At 44.7% G+C, this 17,291-nt stretch overlaps 1 protein-coding gene across 3 annotated transcripts in view; it reads right to left on the bottom strand.

Moving 5' to 3' along the window:
* TUFT1 (tuftelin 1) overlaps window positions 1-17,261 on the bottom strand; it is a 29,800-nt gene extending 12,539 nt beyond the window's left edge. For all 3 annotated transcript variants that reach the window (XM_006113951.5, XM_006113952.5, XM_006113955.5), the window contains exons 1-4: window positions 17,105-17,261; window positions 3,824-3,898; window positions 3,194-3,298; window positions 2,084-2,170 (exon numbers count right to left, since the gene is read on the bottom strand). In XM_006113951.5, the coding sequence (XP_006114013.3) occupies window positions 2,084-2,170; window positions 3,194-3,298; window positions 3,824-3,898; window positions 17,105-17,164 (327 nt within the window). In that variant the 5' untranslated portion in view covers window positions 17,165-17,261. The remainder of the gene's footprint in view (window positions 1-2,083; window positions 2,171-3,193; window positions 3,299-3,823; window positions 3,899-17,104) is intronic.
* Window positions 17,262-17,291: the final 30 nt, after the last annotated feature.

Raw genomic sequence — 17,291 nt, 5'->3', positions numbered from 1 at the left:
TCTTCCGGGGGTGTAATCTACTCGTCACAGGTGAGTAGATTACAGTATTTGTAGAGCCTGGCTTATAAGGAAGGGCAGCATTATCAGCCCCATTTAACACCTGGAGAAGGCTACAGTGAAAGTTTCTTAAGGTCACACAGAAAGCCCATGATAGAGCAGGGAATTAAGTTCAGGTGTTCCCACATCTTGGGCCAGTGCCCTATTGATCCTCAATCTATTGGTATAGCTTATTTCCCTTCCCATATAGAGTTAAAGCACTACAACTTATGTGTTTAGATAAGGCCGTAGTCACACCACTAATATGACTATTGCTTGAAACCTATCACTTATACCAAGTATATAGCCAACTAAAAGTGAGGGACATCCCTGACCACCACACCCAATGAGAACTCATTGCAACGAATGAAGAGTGATTAACAAAATTAAAATCCCAGAGACTTACCACATGCATGCAAAGACTAAATCATGTTCATTAGTATAGATATAAACTTCAGAGATGAACAATAGTGCTGAAACTTCTCCTCACATCCCTCTGCCCTCCAGTAATGCACTTGTGTTTGCACATGCACCCCTCCCAAACATGTGGGAGTGGAGTAGTGGCCAGGTTGGGAGCCATGGCAAGGAGTGGGATCAAGGCAGAGAGCAGGGGCAGGTGGACAATCCACGGCCAGAAACAGGGGCAGGTACCATGGCCAGGAATGGAACCAGGGGCTGGAAGAGCGAGGGGCACAGCAGGGATGGGGGTGGTGCTTCCTCCCTGCCTCCTCATGGGTGCTGGCCAGGACCCCAATGCACCTCTCTAGATGTCTATCCATGGCCCCTGGCGGGCACCCCACAATGTGGGGACAACTGCTCTAATAGAGCCTACTAAAGCCTTCGTACTTTTCACTTTGCTTCCAAGAGCTTACAAATAGTCCAACTAGGTCAGCAGTGTGTTTACTGCAGTGAAGAGACAGCATGAACTATTATTTAGTTTAGGAGAAGTGCATTTTGCCTGAGAAGCTGAGGTCAGGATTCAGAAGGATAACATAGAACAGAGGCATAGGAACGGTCCAGGATGGCTAAAAGAATTACTGAGCCACTGGTGAGCCTCTCCCAGCCAGCCCTTCCGTGTTGCCCAGAGTGTGCCTCTCAGGGCCTCAGTGGTGATTTAAAGGGCCCAGGGCTCTGCTACATTGCTGCAATAGTGCTAGTCAGGAGCCCTGGGCCCTTTTAAATTACTGGGCCCGGGACAGCTGCCCTCTTTGCCCTCTTCTCTCGGCGGGCCTGGAACTGTCCTACTCAGATGTTGAGCTAACCCAGTACCCCATCTCTCTCAGAGGAAGGTGCAAGAAACCCTCACAACTGACAATTATCTGCCTCACTCTCACCCAGATAGAAACCTAGGTAGCTGCTTTTCCTCAGACCAAGGCCATGTCTACACTGAGCTTATTTCAGCAAAACTTTTGTTGCTCCGAGGTGTGAAAAAAAAAAAAACACACCCTGAGACATTTTTACCAACATAAGTGCTAGTGTTGGCAGGAGATGCTTTCTCGCTGACATAGCTACCACTGCTCATTGAGCTGGTTTCATTAGATTGACTGGAGAGTGCTCTCTTGTTGGCATAACACGGCCACAATGCAGAAGCATTTTGCAGTGGTGCACTGGATAAAGTGCAAGTGAGCTGTGTGAGAACGACATGACCTTTGCCTAGGCTCTCCCTAGTCACACCCAGGCATGTCACCAGAGCTTAAAATGTAGTTTTATATTCAAGACTCTACCTGGCTAAGGAAATCTGATGTCTGACATTTCAAGGGTTAGCTCTTCTCTTTCCAGCTGGCAGTTGGGGGTGGGAGGTAGCTGGTTGAGATTTAAACCATTTTCATATTTTGCATTAGTGGGGTCTAGGCTGGTTTGTCTTAGGTTTGACTTTTAAATTAAACTTGAACATCTCTGCCATGACAGAGATGCTTCAAATATTGCCACAAGAAGTTGAGGGCTCCAAAGCTTTTAGATAAGCTTCCAACAGGCAGCTGTGAATTCAGACTTTGGTTAGGTTAAGACAGCATCATATAGTACATGAATTCTGAAACCAAAAAGCTACCTCTTGCATGTAACGAACTTCGCTTTTCAGCTGAGTGATATTCTGTTCATGCTTCACCTTGTCCTCAGCCCTTGCTTTTAAGTAAACCTGAGTCAGAAAGAAACACCTCAATGAAACAGCTGTTCAGTTACAGAAGATATGAACCAGAATAGTCAGAGTCATACAGCCGGGTACAACGAGACTTGAATTCTCAGGCCATGTCTACACTAAATGGAAGATCACATGACTGATCTTCCAGAGTTCAATTTAGCAAGTCTGAACTAGATTCACTAAATCAAACTCAGAGGGCACCTCTGCAGGCACTCCTGCTTGTGCAAAAAGTAAGGGAAGCCAATATTGTGGCGACAACAGGAAAACATGAAACAAGGTAAGTTGACTCAGACTATGTAATTAACGTCATTGGAGTTGCGTATCTTGCTTTGATGTTTCCTATGAATGAAGACCTGGCCTCAAAGCCCTCTCAGATTTTCCAGGCACCTGTTCCACCTCTAGCCCTTCCTTCATCAGGACACTATAGCTGGGATTTGGACATCCAGTTCCACTGGCCATCCAAACCATTTATGATGGCTGAAGTTTTCAAAGCTTTAGCTCGACTTTTTCAGAAGTAGTTAATAAAGGTTATTGCCATCAGACCCGACCCCCAAATAACCACTTTTATTCACTTCCTGGTTTTTACATTTGGATGATTTTAAGCACTTGTTTACTTCCCCAAGCTCTCCCTTAGGATCGCATGCAGAGCATTCTTCAGATGCCATTCTTGTTTTGAGTTAAGAGTTCCAGTTTAATCAAGTTAATTTAACTAAACCTGGGGAAAAGTTACTCAACAACTCTGTTTAAATGTACTGAAACATTGCAAGGTCTTGTATTTAAAACTGGCTTCTCCTGAAAGAAACCCCACTCTGCAGGCATTCCAAAAGGCTCTCCTACTCAATTAAGGATACCACTAACCATGCTTGCCTAGATTTCTTGTTTGCACGTCCAATAGCTAAATTTTTAGCTTACATCTAAAATTAAACAATATTAAATTAATCTTTATGGCTATTAGGTACTTTTAAATAGATCGTGCGCATTAATTATAAAGATAATCTGGAAACCATAATCAACACTAACCTTGATGATCTCCTCGTGGCCATCACTGGATTTGATGCATTCTGAAGACAGTGAATGGCCATTACTTGATTTATTGGCCACCATAGCAAAGGCCCTTCCAACAGGCTGCAAGAGACAATGTAGTAAGACATTTAGAGGACTCGTTCACATACCTAGCACACTGAGCTTTCTAGTCAGATCAGCACCAAGCACCATATTAGAGGAATGCTGTATAAAATGCAGTCAGGACCATTAGGGACAGGGACTTTTTTTTGTTCTGTGTTTATACAGCCTTTGCACTATGGAGCCCTTCAACACAACAGGGGCTCCTAAGACACAATAATTAAAGGATATTTCTTTAAGTGATTCTCAATGAGCATGTTTATGCAGCTCAGGAAATGAAGTTCTCTCTACCATACCAAACACAGTCTAGTTTGATTATTACCCTTTAAAAAGTTCTTTCCTCCCCGGAAAATTACTGTGAATAGTTGTTGCATGTAAACCAGAACAGAAGAAATTTTTACTTATTTTAAGATCACTGGTTTTTAACAGCCCTTAGCATATAATATGCTGATAAAATTCAAAACTTGGCATCCAAAAATTGACAGTGACCTACATACAGCAGAATGTTTATGCCTGGAATACACACACCTTTTGTTTCACCTGATCCCATCTCTCGCCTGGAAGGTCATTCTGCAATGTCAGTCGCAGCACTGTCACACTGTCCTGTAAGAAGATGTTGATAATTAAAAGTAATGTTGCTCCATCAATAGGTTTTAAAATATTTTTTGTATTCGTATCAAACATTTGACAGCTAAATACCAGTCTTAGATATCTCTTTACACTCTTTCCAAAGTCAGGTGGACTTGGACAATCGACTGCATAGACCTAAGTAAAATGGTAGTAAAATGGTTAGGACTGAAAAGAGGAAGACTTGGGGCTTGTCTCTAGTTTGCCAGAGACTGATGCTGCAGTGATAAATCCAATGGTTGTTGCTTTACCATGTCTACTTAGCCACCCACAGTCTGCAGCATGTTTTCTATTGGTGATGCACATCTGCACATGCCTTCACAGGCTATCATGCAGCCTTAACTAGACATATACACAAGGAAATGTTAAAAGTAGACATCACTATTTTAAAGGTATGGTTTTCTTATAAACAGAACTTAACAAATGTCTCCTGAAAACACCCGCCAAAGATGACCTTACTATCTATCCTACCTGGGCACTCAATCATGGATTTAAAAACAGCCATTCTTCTATAAAGGAATTTCACAACCCAATTACAGAGAGAGACTGCTGAACTGGAATTCATTTACAAATTTGACAGTGTCAACCCAGGCTTGAATAAAGATATTAACTGGTTAACACACTACAAAGCCTGTTTCCCTTGCCTTTGATATTTACATTTTCATAACAAAAGCTATGAATGGGACACATGCCGCCTATTTAATTAGCTTAATTAACACAACTGCTTTTGCAGTTGTATACATCTTGGATTGCGTTATTTCTACTCCAACTCATCTGATGAAGTGAGTTTTACTCACAAAAGCTCATGATCCTATATATTTGTTCGTCTCTAAAGTGCCATAGGACTACTTTTTGTCACTAATCTTGGTTCTGCCTTTGTGCAGGGGCTGGACTAGAAGATCTCTAGAGGTCCCTTCCAGCCTGACATTTTTATAATTTTATGGCTCCAATGCCAGGAATCCACTATTGATATTTATACAAATAAGGCTATTGGAACTTGACAAACCTCCTGCTACAAACATGAATGTTGCTACATGTCAAAAAGCTGTATGGTTAATGAAATGTTTCTCAGATTGGCACATAACATGTCAGTTATGAAATTAATTTTATTCCAAAACAGAAAGTTATATAAACCTCTGTAATTTATACCTGAAGTACAGTACAGAATTTTCACATATATAAATCCATAATATGCCCACATCTTGAATGCTATATACAGATGTGGTCTCCTCATATCTAAAAAGATATATTGGCATTGGAAAAAGTTCAGAAAAGGTCAACAAAAATTATTAGAGGTCTGGAATGGGTGCCATATGAAGAGATTAAGAAGACTGGGACTTTTCAGCTAAGAAAAGAGGAGAGACTAAGGAGGGAATATGATAGAGGTCTATAAAATCATGACTGGTGTGGAAAGTGAATAAGAAAAAGTTATTTACTTGTTTCCATAACATAAAAACTAGGGGGTCACCAGGTTATATTAATAGGTAGCAGATTTAAAACAAACAAAAGGAAGTTTTTCTTCATCCAGTGTACAGTCAACCTGTGGAACTCCTTTGCAGAGGATGTTGTGAAGACCAGGACTTTAATAAGGTTCAGAAAAGAACTAGATAAATTCATGGAGGTTAGTTCTATCAATGGCTATTAGCAGGACTCGACAAGTAGTGTAATCTACTCGCTCGGGGCAAGTAGATTACAAGCCGGCACAGCAAGGAAGCGCGGTAAGCGCATGAACAGCGTGCCAAACTGCGTGGCTGGCGAGCGGGGCTCGCCGCTGCTTGGTGAGCCCTGGCTATTGGGAATGGTGTCCCTAGCCTGTCAGAAGCTGGAAATGAATGACAGGAGAGGGATTTAGGGATGTTAGATAGCATGTAATTGACTAGTCATGTAACCGCATCAAATTTTAGCAGTTATACAACTATTTGATAGTTCCCGGAGGCGCGCTGACAGCCAGTGTGCTCCCAGCCCCACATCCAGGGAGCCCCCCCTGCCAGTGTGCACTGTTGCCTCTCCTATCTGGAGGAGAAATGCAACGTAACAGGTGGGAGCCAGTCCGTGAGGAGAGCCACGTCTGATACACAGGCAGCAGTGCTAGATGGCAGAAGCCACTGTTGGGGAGGCGGGGGTCTGAGCTCCCCATGGACAGAGACTGCTGCTGCAGAACAGAGAGCAGGCTTCAAAGCTGGCTCCCGCCTGCCCCCTCACACTCCATGCTGCTGGCTCCCCACAGGCACCGCACCAGCTGATTCAGAGGCGGGGGGAGGGGAGAATTAGCGTAGTTGAAAAGATTAACCAGTAAGACCAAGCTTATTGGTTAATTGCAGAATTGTCTGCACACTGGTATCCCTAGAAGAATCACTTGATTTCCTGTTCTGTTCACTTCCTCTGGGGCATCTGACATTGGCCATTGTCGGCAGACAGGATACTGGGCTAGATGGACCTTTGGTCTGACCCAGTATGGCCGTTTTTATGTATATTCTTTACAAAGAGTTCTGATACGCCATTCAGTAGGGTCCAATTTCAAAAGCCATCTCTATTTCCAAATTAATGTATTACACAAATTTTAACTATGCTATTTTGTAAGTTTTGTTTTTCCTGGGGTTACACATCTAACATATTTCCATTCTCTTTTCCTGTTAAACCCAATTCTCTGATATGACCTTCAGCTATGGCTTCATTACAACTGCAAATATTTAGTAATGCATTTGTTCAGAATTTATACCCCCATAAACATGATTAAGAAATCCAAGAGCCAATTATATCTACATATGTATTTCAGAAATGAAATGTCTGGGTGTCTGTTCATCCATCTGTTTGTGAAAGTACTCCTAAACGGTCCTCTGGTGAGGACCACCAAATTTGGTGGCAGCTTCCTCTTACCTAACTTAAAGCCAGGTCAGGGTTTGGTTGTGCCAGGAACATGGGAAGTGGCGGGAATGGGGCTGTTTTTCACAACATGGAAAGGGAGGGGCAGAGAGAAGATGGACACAATCCCTGTACTCACCAATAGGGGACAGCAAGCATGGACAGGATACTGCAGAGCAAGCACTGGGGACAATCACACCAGCATGAGACAGAACAGCTGGGGACCAGGCTCTGCATGTTGCCAGCCAGGCCACCTTATATAGTTAAGGATCCCCTCTCCCTGCAGCAACAGGACCTGGCCATCACCTCCCCTCCCTGCTATAGGGCCTGGGGATTCTCTCCCCACCCACTGCTTACAGGCGCCTGCACACTTCCCTTCCTCTCCACATAGACGCATGGAGATTCCCTTCCCCCCACTCCAATGGGAACTAGCGATTTCCCTCTCTCCCTCCCTCCTCCCCTGCCATTTCATCCAGAGCATGGGGATTCCCTTCACACATTCCCTTCAATTTCTCCATAGGGCCTGGGGATTCCTCAGCCCGCCCCACCTAGTGCAGTTTCAAGCAGAGATTCCCTGCCACCCAAGACACGGATTCTCATGGATGTCTTTCCCCTCCAGGCTGCTCCTCTTGGGGTGTGGGGATTCTCCTTCCCCCAATTACTTCACCGCACAGTGAAGATTCCCAATCTCCCACCCCACAGGGTCACAGTGGCTGGGCATATACTTACACACCTGAGCAATGCCAGGTAAATCTGCTAGTAACAAGATAAAAAATGGTGGCAATAAATTATACTGCAGAGGTGTACTTCCGAAACAGTTCAAGGGTTAGTATGATTTCAGGTCAATGGCAGTCAATTCTACAGAACTGCTTCCACCACTGTAAAACTGTTACCAGTTTTATGGACTATTTCAGCTGAAACTTCCTCACACAGAATGTGTGTGTGAAGTAAATGAGACCGTTGCATTGCAAAGCAATTAGGCTAACAGTGATCCAGCGATCACAACAGACAAGCCCATATGGAACTTAGGGATGTTAAAATGTGTTTATTAAAGTAAACATGTAATTGTGAAAAATACCAGCGTTTCCATGTGGGTGGGGGGCAGTTGGCTTCCTGGGAGCCAGTGTGCACCCTCCCCCTCCCAAAAAATCATGGCACCTTTAAATTTCACACTCCCTTCCACATGGCAGGGGAAGAATGTCCCAAGTGGCTTTCCAGCTGAGAAACTGAAAATACCACACATTTTACTGGGGAGAGGGGGTGAGGGGGGGGGCGCCAGGCCAGGGGTTTGGATTGTGCCTCAGGGTAGGGGATTGGGGTGCAGGGTCTGGGAGGAGAGTTCTGTGGGTGAAGATATCAGAGTGGGAGTAGCTGGGGGGCCGGAGACTTACCAGCAAAATGAGCTGCTCTCCTGTTTCTCTCACAGGACCTGCCTGGCCATGTGCTTGGGGATTGGTAGAGGTGTACTTCCAGGTGTCCAGGTCCGGCCAATGGGCTTATGCGGGGGGGCAGAAGTGGCCATGAGGGACCCTCCCCTGCCAGCTTGCAGCTCCTGCACCACAAAAGGCCCCGCCACGGCTGTTTTGCGTGGGAGGAGGGGGGAGGAAGGTTTTGCTGCCTCGCAGCCAGACCCGACCAGCGTGGGGTTTGCTCCGGCTACTGAAGCGCCTGCGCAGGCTACCTGCTGCGGTGGGGGTGGGGCTCAAGCCTCCAAAGCGCTGCGTCGGGCTCCCTCGCGGGCCCCAGGCTGCCGACCCTGCTCTAAGCAGGGGTGAATGTGAGCAGTTTTAAAACGCCGGTGCGGGCGCATGTGTTGGGGACCACAGCCCTAGTGGAACCATTTTCTTACCACAGAGAAAAGTCTATCAGAATCCTAGACAATCTATAATCTTCATGCTGGCTAGTTTAATGGTTTAGTAGATCAAATGAACTGGCATTTGAATCCACAATACACTGCAATTAACTCCCTACAAAAAAGATAGTTTTTAAAAGAAGTGCAACCATAGGTGCTGGAGCTACGGGTGCAGAAGATGCTGTGGCACACCGTGGCTTGAGGTGGTACCCATATGTAAAGGGTTTCCAGTTTGATTCCATGGATCACAGCCCCGCAACCCCCACTACAAAAATTATTCCAGCATCCCCAAGTGCAGTTAACCCACTTGTAATAAGACATGTCTAAGCACTCCCAATTGCCTACATTGTAGGTGCTTTTGAAAATCGCATCCTAAGAGTTCAAATCCTACTTTCACTGGGACTTTGGCACCTAAGTTTCTAGGTGACTTTGAAAGTACCCCCTTAATACATCAGCTATGTAGGGTTACAGTTTTAATAAGTGACTGCATATTTAACATATCCGATAGAGCAGGGAGTTCTTTGCTCAGTAAAAATAGGCTCATCTTTAATTCAGAGGCAACAGTGTTTGTCTCATTTTATCAGTTTATACAGTTCAGCATGGCAGAAACAAGTTATACCACTCAGATCTTCGTGATGGAGTTTCTTAAAACACTCAGTCTCATTTGAAGTCTTGTTTACAAAGGTACAAGATTCTTAACCACAGAAAGAGGGAAATGCACCCAGATGACCTTTAAAGTGATGCCTAGTATAAAAAGTCATCTATACTGTATGCTTAGAAGTTGAGATTCCTTAAACAATGTTTCAACAGCCTATCTTTCCAGGGGGAAGTATTAAAAAAACTGACTCACTAATGCTACAAAGCTGTGGACATGTGCTACAATCCATCCGATTATTCAAGAACTTCTCCTAAACGGGAAGAGCTAGGACTACCAAATTCAGTATAGGACTTCCTCTAACTTAAGCAAGGTAAGGGTTTCACTGTGCCAGGAAAATGTTATGTGCCTGGTATGGGATTGCTTCTCAGAAAACCATGCAGAAAAGAGAAACACCAAGCAGATGAATGGGGCTGGTTTGGGGGCACCCTTCCCTTGTCCAACAGTGCTCCAGCACCAAGTGTCCCAGCTCCCAGGCACCCTTTAGGAAGGTCAAGGGGAACTGACGCTCCCCTCCCCGGATTTGTACAGGCGCATTGCTGGCTGTTGCCCTTCACCAGGGAGCAAGGGGAAAGCAAAATTTGGTGCATTCCTCACTCTGGTTTGGGAGCACAAGAGGCAGACGAACCTGGACCTGCCCCAGACAAGGGACATGCACCCCTCTCCCAGTTGTGCTCACTGGAGATGCAGAAGCCATAGAAAAGTGCTTCTCTCATGGGCCCAAGCTGCTGCTCTCCCCAGTGTAGCCTGCATACTGAACCTTCATCCTCAACCCCATCCCTGAGCAATGATTTAAATGTAGCACATTAATTTGTGTGTGTTGAAAAATGTATTGAGTAAGGGACCTGAGCAATGCAGGTAAATCTTCTAGTGCTATATACACATTTGCTGCCAAAAAGGACCAGGAGGGACTAGTCCTATGATTTGCAATCCCTGGACTATTTATTATCTACAAAGCTTCATTCACCAGTCTTAGTAATTCACAGGGCTACTAGAAAGTCCAGAATTTTTGGATTTCCAGAAGTTTTCTAGTTAGCTAAAACCCAAGCACCTCTCAATCTGTGCAACTGCTCCACACTTGCCTTTGTTGGGTATATCGGATATAAATTCAACAGTGATTAAATTTTCAGACCAAAACAAAAATCAGAGGGACCAGAGAAGAGATGAATTGAACCAAATTGCAGTATGACTTGGTGCTACTAGAGCAGTGTTTCTTAAACTGTGTTCCGCGGCACACCAGTGTGCACAAGACAGTCGGAGGTGTGCCGCGGAGAACAGAATTCAAAATGGCCACCTTTAAAGGGACAGGTGACCTTTTTACTTTTTTTTCCTCAATACCTTTCCCCCGAACCTTCCCCCCCCCCAATAACTATCCCCTTAGCCCCCCCCCCTCTTTTTTGGGGGTCAACAAAAAATCCTTGGTGCTCCTCAAAAAAAATTGTGTGGTGTTCCTCAGTCTTAAAAAGTTTAAGAAACACTCTGCTAGAGCAACTGAGCCCATAAGAAACAAAAGGGAGTGAGTCATTGATACTAAACATGAAACTGACTATCCAAACAATGAACAGCAGGGATACAGAATGGGAGAGATTTAATCAGCCAGACCCACTCATTGCACTGGAGCCTGATTATTTCTTTTATCTCCTTAATATCAGCCTATTACTTCTCCTTCATATACACAGGTGCCTCTAGATACCAAAGATACAAAATTAATATGGAGATGCTTGATGGGAGACTAGGCCAGGTCTACACCACACCCAGAAGGTAACACAGCTGGAGCTGACATTGCACCAAGCTCAGCTTAAGGTGTCTCCTCAGTGGGAAGTCAACAGGAGAAACACTCCTGTCAACTTCCCTTACTTCTCACTGTCATGTCAGCACCAACAGGGGCACCCTCAGCATTTGAATTAGCAGGGCTTTACTAGATCCACTAAATTGAACTCTAGAAGATCAATCGCCAAAGCATTGATCCTCTGGGAAACGGAGAAAAGGCCTATGACAGGGGTGGGCAATATTTTTTGCAAGGGGAGGCACTTAATGAATTTTTGTACTGGTTACAGGCCAGCTCCACCTCCCCACCCCGAAAGGGGCAGAGCCTGGGGTGGAAGGCACAGAGCTGGGGACTGACCTTCCCCCAGAATTTTCTGGGGCTGGAGGCCTCGAATTAAACATACAGGAAGGGCTTGTGGCTCCCAGCACTGCTGCTACGGTGTTGCCTGGCAGCCACCTGGGATTGCGGTGGCTATTTAAAGGGCTCACGGCTTCAGCCCTGCTGGGGTAGCACCCAGACTGGGAGCTGGGAGCCATTTAAATAGAATCCTGCTCTTGAACCTCCATCTAGAAATTCGGTGGCCCTGGGAGCAGGATATAAATAAAAATTGGCCAGATGCAATCCATGGGCTGGATCAAAGGGTTAGGAGGGCCAGATCCAGCCCGCAGGCTGCATCTTGCCCAGCCCTGGCCTATAAGAACTGTCATCTTAAGTAACAAGCCACAAGATGGAAGTCTGAGTGTCACTACCCTAGAACAAAGATTACCCCCCCACACAACCCTTCTATAATGTTGCTGGGGATGACACGGCCTAAAGAAAACCCTGTACATACAGGAAGGGTAGACAAGAATTCAGTGAATTTTTCCCCACACCCTCTCTATTTACAAGTTATATTTACACTGCAATGTTCTAGTACAGCAAGTAAGCATCTGCTCTGGAATAGCTGGTAGGGAGCAAAGAAAAAAATTCTCTGCGGAAAAAACGACGAGGTGACCACAAGCTATGATGAAACCAGGGAAAAACAGGTACAGTCTCAAACAACATTCCTGAAGTGGATCTGGCACTTTACTCATCCTAGCTGTAAGATTCCATGCATTCTTTTACAATCTTGTCAAACTAATCTCTTGTAAATCAATCATTTCAGAAAGCTTGAAGCAGACACAGCACCAGTATTATACAAGTTTAACAAAAACTACAGACCAGCTTCAGCTTACCCAAACCTTGCGTCAGCATGGCTCCTGCATAGCTTGGATCAATCTCCAAATAAAAGAACCTCACGTGTTTAAGAACTTCCTAAACATAATTCAAACAAATGTCCTGAAAAATTTGCAACAGAGGTGTGATCTGATCACTCCTCCTTTCCATCATCTTATAATAAACCATAAACCTCTCCAAGAACACACAGCACAATGTGTTAATTTCTATTCCTACTTGTACTAAAAGGGGATTGATCTACCAAATACAGATGTTAAAAAGCGAGTAACTGACTAATCATCCACTTGATATAATTTGTATCGAGTACACAACTAGGGGCCCCGCTGTGGCTCTGCAGTTTAAATGGAGCAAGCAGCCCTGCTCCTAATACATTTAAACTGCAGAGCTGCATTGGGGTTCGGTCCTGGTCCCAGAGCTTCTGCTTTTTACATTTAAAAGGCAGAGCTGCAGTGGGGGACCCAGCATGAGCCGGGTCTGCTGAGTCCCAGCTTGCACCAGGTCCTGGATCTCTACATCTCTGACTCCCCCACGTCTGCCCCCAGTACCAGCTCCTCCTTCCTACCTTGCTCATATGGAGGCAGCGGGGGGAGGGAAGGAGAAAGCGAGTAGTTACTCAGTGACCCAATAATCCTAGGCTTACCAAGTCGCTCAGTAACTACTCGATTTCTTCTAGGCTCTCTTTAAACCTAGGCTTATCGGGTCATTGACTACTCAACTAGTCGCTTATATCCCTACTACAAAACTGCACAAGTTTTAATGATAACATCCATTTTGCATTACGTTTCTAGTAGACAGCGCTGTGCTTAAAATAAAGGTACCATGAGCATAAAGAAACACTTCCTGATTAAGTTAGTTTTCTGGGAGGATTAAACCCATGGGGGAAAAAATGAGTTTGAAGAAATTGTTACAATGAACACCTATAGCACGGCCAAATCTTACTGCTATAGTAAATGCATATTCAGGCACATACCTTGCAAGAATCCTAGAAAAGGAGACTGGACAGAATTATGCACTGGTCTCTTTCGTACATAGACAGTAAAACTCCTCCTCCAGAGATTCATTTGACCAAGTTAATTGCAATGAAGTTAAAACAGGGATGAATCCCACTTGTCCGCCTTCCAGCTACAACTAAAATCATGGTTACGCTGGTTTCCCCTCCCCTGCTCTTTTAGGGAAAAAATGAATAACCACTAACAAATTATAACTAAGGAAATACATATCACTGCCCCAGTGATTTTCTGCAAGAGGCAGGTGACATTCTTTAAAGCATGATAGGTGTGTCTGTGAGTAAGAGCTACAAACTACCTATAAAAACCCTCATGTTTGGAAAACCCTCACATGGCAACATCTTAGTAAATATCAACCTTGAGCTATTTGCGCCATAAAGATTATGCAACTTGCTCGATTTTGTTTCCAACACACCCTGATTTGCACGTTTAGAGCATTTACTACGGGGGGGAGGGGTCATGAATTAAGAAAGTGCTAAAGGAAACCTGACAATTTTAATACCATTTTCTATTTGAGCTTCTGTGAAGAACCATCTACATACAGCTAGAGGAGAATTATGCAGTTTTTTTTCATAAAAATGGCTGCTTCAATATAAAAAGTTTTTTGTGAGCAGGCAGCGGTGATGGAGTGCTAATCTGCAGGGCCCTACAAATCCACAGATACCTGCTTTATATCTGCAGGTATCCACATACGTGGATGTGCCTATACACAGATCATTTTTGCAAATATGGACGCAGATATAAATTTTGTATCTAGAACCCGATACATTTGCAGATATCCGCTTCATATCCACCAGTTTTCACATCCGTGGATGCCAATGCAGATATCTGTGGTTAATTTTTGCTCATTCAGATGCAGATACAAAGTTTTGTATCTGTGCAGGGCTCTAGTAATCTAATCTAACAGCGTGACAGTCTCAGATTCTTAAATGCATAAGATTTAAAATCATCCAAATGTAGACATTTCCCCACAATATAAAGTAACCGATGATGGAGGGAAAGTGAAATAGGGTCAATAGCTGAACTAGGATTCCAGGTATTTTAGAGAGTCCAAATTTAGGCCTCATTTTGTAATCACAATCTATGAATTACTATGAAACCCACCAAAAACAAAAGTAAGCAAGAAACTAACAGAGGCAGGTAAGTTAAATAATTAAAAGCGATACTGTGCATTGCTCAGCAAAGTACGTTTCAGTTGCCCCAAGAGTATTTAGAAGCAAGAAAGACAATCTAGGAAAATTGAAGGTTAGTGGAGAACTAAAGACCTGGGTTAAAGTCAGGTTATGTTGTTCTCTAAAGAGAATGGAGAGCCAAATAAGAGGAGAATTGTCTTTTTTAAGCCCAAGGAAGAATGCCAGAGACTGAAAGCCAGGAAACCCTGACACCAGCACTTAATAACTTGGTGATTTTGGACAAGTCATTTAATCTGTGCCAATTTATCAATGGGAACAAGACTGACCAGCACAGTATTGTGAAGAGTAATTAGGTAACGTTTGCCAAGTGTTGAAGATGCAAGGTGTGAGAGGGTTGCTTATTACTACAGTACCACACAACATGTTATGCAATACATGTGCACAACACTGCAACTGTTCCATATATGGAAGGGAAAGGCTGCAGGGAGTTAGGATTCTCTCATTAGAGGACTCAAAGATGAGTCACCTTCAGTAAGAACAAAGGCCCCAAGGACTGATACTGGCAAAGAGAATGAGAAATTGAACACGAAACAATTAAAGTTCTGCTGAACAACTGAATAAGAGAAATCCAGTACACATTTATGGGAGCCATGTTTTTCCTGGCTGGCCTTCTCCCCAAAACATTAACAATCTAGCTTTTTTCTTATCCAATAACGTTTATATAGTAGAAAGAAAATTCAATCAACTGACTGACAGACTGTCTGCAGTACTCAAATAGACAATCTGATGTTTCTGGAGCTGTGTCTAGAAAACTAAGGGTTCTGGAAAATCCAAATATGCTTGATCAGATCCAGCATATTTTAATTTTTGCTTCATCATTAATCCAAAGAACCAATAATCTATGTCAGCCACAACAAGAATGGCATTCTGATCAATAAGATTTGCTGCCTGAGAACAATTTAGGACTTTGAACAAAAACAAAACAGAGGCTACTTGTAAAGTGACTAACAACTATAAACCAGTCCAGAAGCACGGCTTTGTGTAAGCTTAAAAACATGTCTCCTCTCTCTCTCTCTCCAACTGAAGCTGGTCCAGTAAGAGATATTATCTCACCCCCCTTTTCTTTCCAACAACTAGAACACAATTACTACCAGCAATGGCAGATGCCTAGATTACTCAAATCTTATTATTAAAATCTCCAATGTTATTATCACCCTGACTGCAGGCTCAATAAACTCCACATAAAACACACAATTCCATTAGCACAATCTGGATATTGTTATGTGACATCTACATTATATCAAAACCATTTGCTGTCTGCATGAATTTTCCCACACACACAATAAACATTATACGAGCTGTATCTGTGGGCAGGACATCAAGAAGTGCTATATACTTTGTGTATTTATCAATGTGAAAGACTTATAAAGATGTAGCCAGCACTAATCCTTGTACAGTTAGCACCTACTTTTCTTTCTAGGTCCTTACTTGGCCCCATCACCAGAGACCTAGAGTGCCTAAAATTTCTTCAAAAAAATATAACACACAGTACAGCACACTAGTGAGGGTGGTTAACGGTTTCTGATTTAGCCTGAAGAATATTCTGATCTACAAACTCTGTTGACAGTGACAGCATTTAACACTTGAAGCACTAGCTTGTACCACAGAAAGGGGAAAAAATCATGACTTATAAGAACCCTGTATGTCAATACAAGATTATAGGACACAAATATTTTAATGATAATGTAGTTTGATACGAGTTCAATCTGATTTGTAGTATTTTTACAAGCCAAAATAAATTAGTAGAAGAGGAGGGGGAAAAATCTGGAACTGCAACAGAGAGACTGAAACAAAGCCCTGTTTGTTCTGCATGAAGGTCACAACCTTCCTATTTTCAAGCAGCTCAGGAGCTGTCTACCGCAGCTTTGGACAACCAAGGAAAGCTACAGGAAAGGCTTTCTGGTTATTGGAGACTCTCTGCTTTTTCCTTACAAAGGGCTATCCCCTCCCTCCTGTCCACCCTACCCCCTAAACATCAGGGCACGGATCTTCATCTCAGACACAGATCTCACAGCTCTCCCGCGGGTAACACCACAGAACTCTATGCTCAACTCCATAGCCACTTCCATTGCAAGCAGGTGGACATCCCTGGGGAATGGGAGCCGGAACCCTCCAGGAATTGCACGGGTCCCTACGCCAGCCACAGGAAACCCCCCCAAAACAGTTTCAGGATTCAAGGGGCTACCACCTACAGCCACAGGAAACTAGACCCAACCTCCAACCTCCTCCCCAACACACACAGGAGGGGGCCCCACGAGGAACACAGGAACCTGCAGACCCACCCTAAGCAGAAGACGGAGGGGGTCCCCCCCGGAGTCAGAAGGGGAGGAGACTAGCTCCAGGAGCCCCCCAGGAATGGAGCGGGTCCCTCCAGACCAAGGGGGGGGACACAACGAGCTCAAGGAACACCTAGGATGGAGGGGCCCCCCCCAGGCAATAAGGGACACAACCACCCACGGGAGTGCCTAGGGAGTGAGGGGGGATCCCCAGCGAGCCACCTGCACCTCAGCGTATGGGGAGCCCAGCCCTGATCTCCCCCATGTGGGGGGATGAGGCGCCCGGCCCTTTGGCAGGGAAACCCCCCCCCCCCCAGGGGCTCCAGCCCCACAGGCGCGGGGGAGGCGGCTCACCGGACTCTGGGTGTCCGGCCGCATCTCCACCAGCGCGCACACGCCTCGCGCCCTGCTCATGTCTCCGCCACAGCCCCGAGTCAACAGCGACTGAGCGACGCGCGAGCCCGTCCGCGCCTCATATACGGCCACGCCCCCTCTCCGCCCTCAGGCCACGCCCCGACTGGCGGGCTCCGGCCTTCGGTTG

The sequence above is a fragment of the Pelodiscus sinensis genome, chromosome 22, assembly GCF_052426305.1.
Source record: "Pelodiscus sinensis isolate ZL-2025 chromosome 22, ASM5242630v1, whole genome shotgun sequence".
In the NCBI taxonomy this organism is placed as follows: domain Eukaryota; kingdom Metazoa; phylum Chordata; order Testudines; family Trionychidae; genus Pelodiscus; species Pelodiscus sinensis.
Note: the sequence above shows the minus strand (reverse complement) of the source record. Positions and strands in the feature narration are given on the sequence as shown.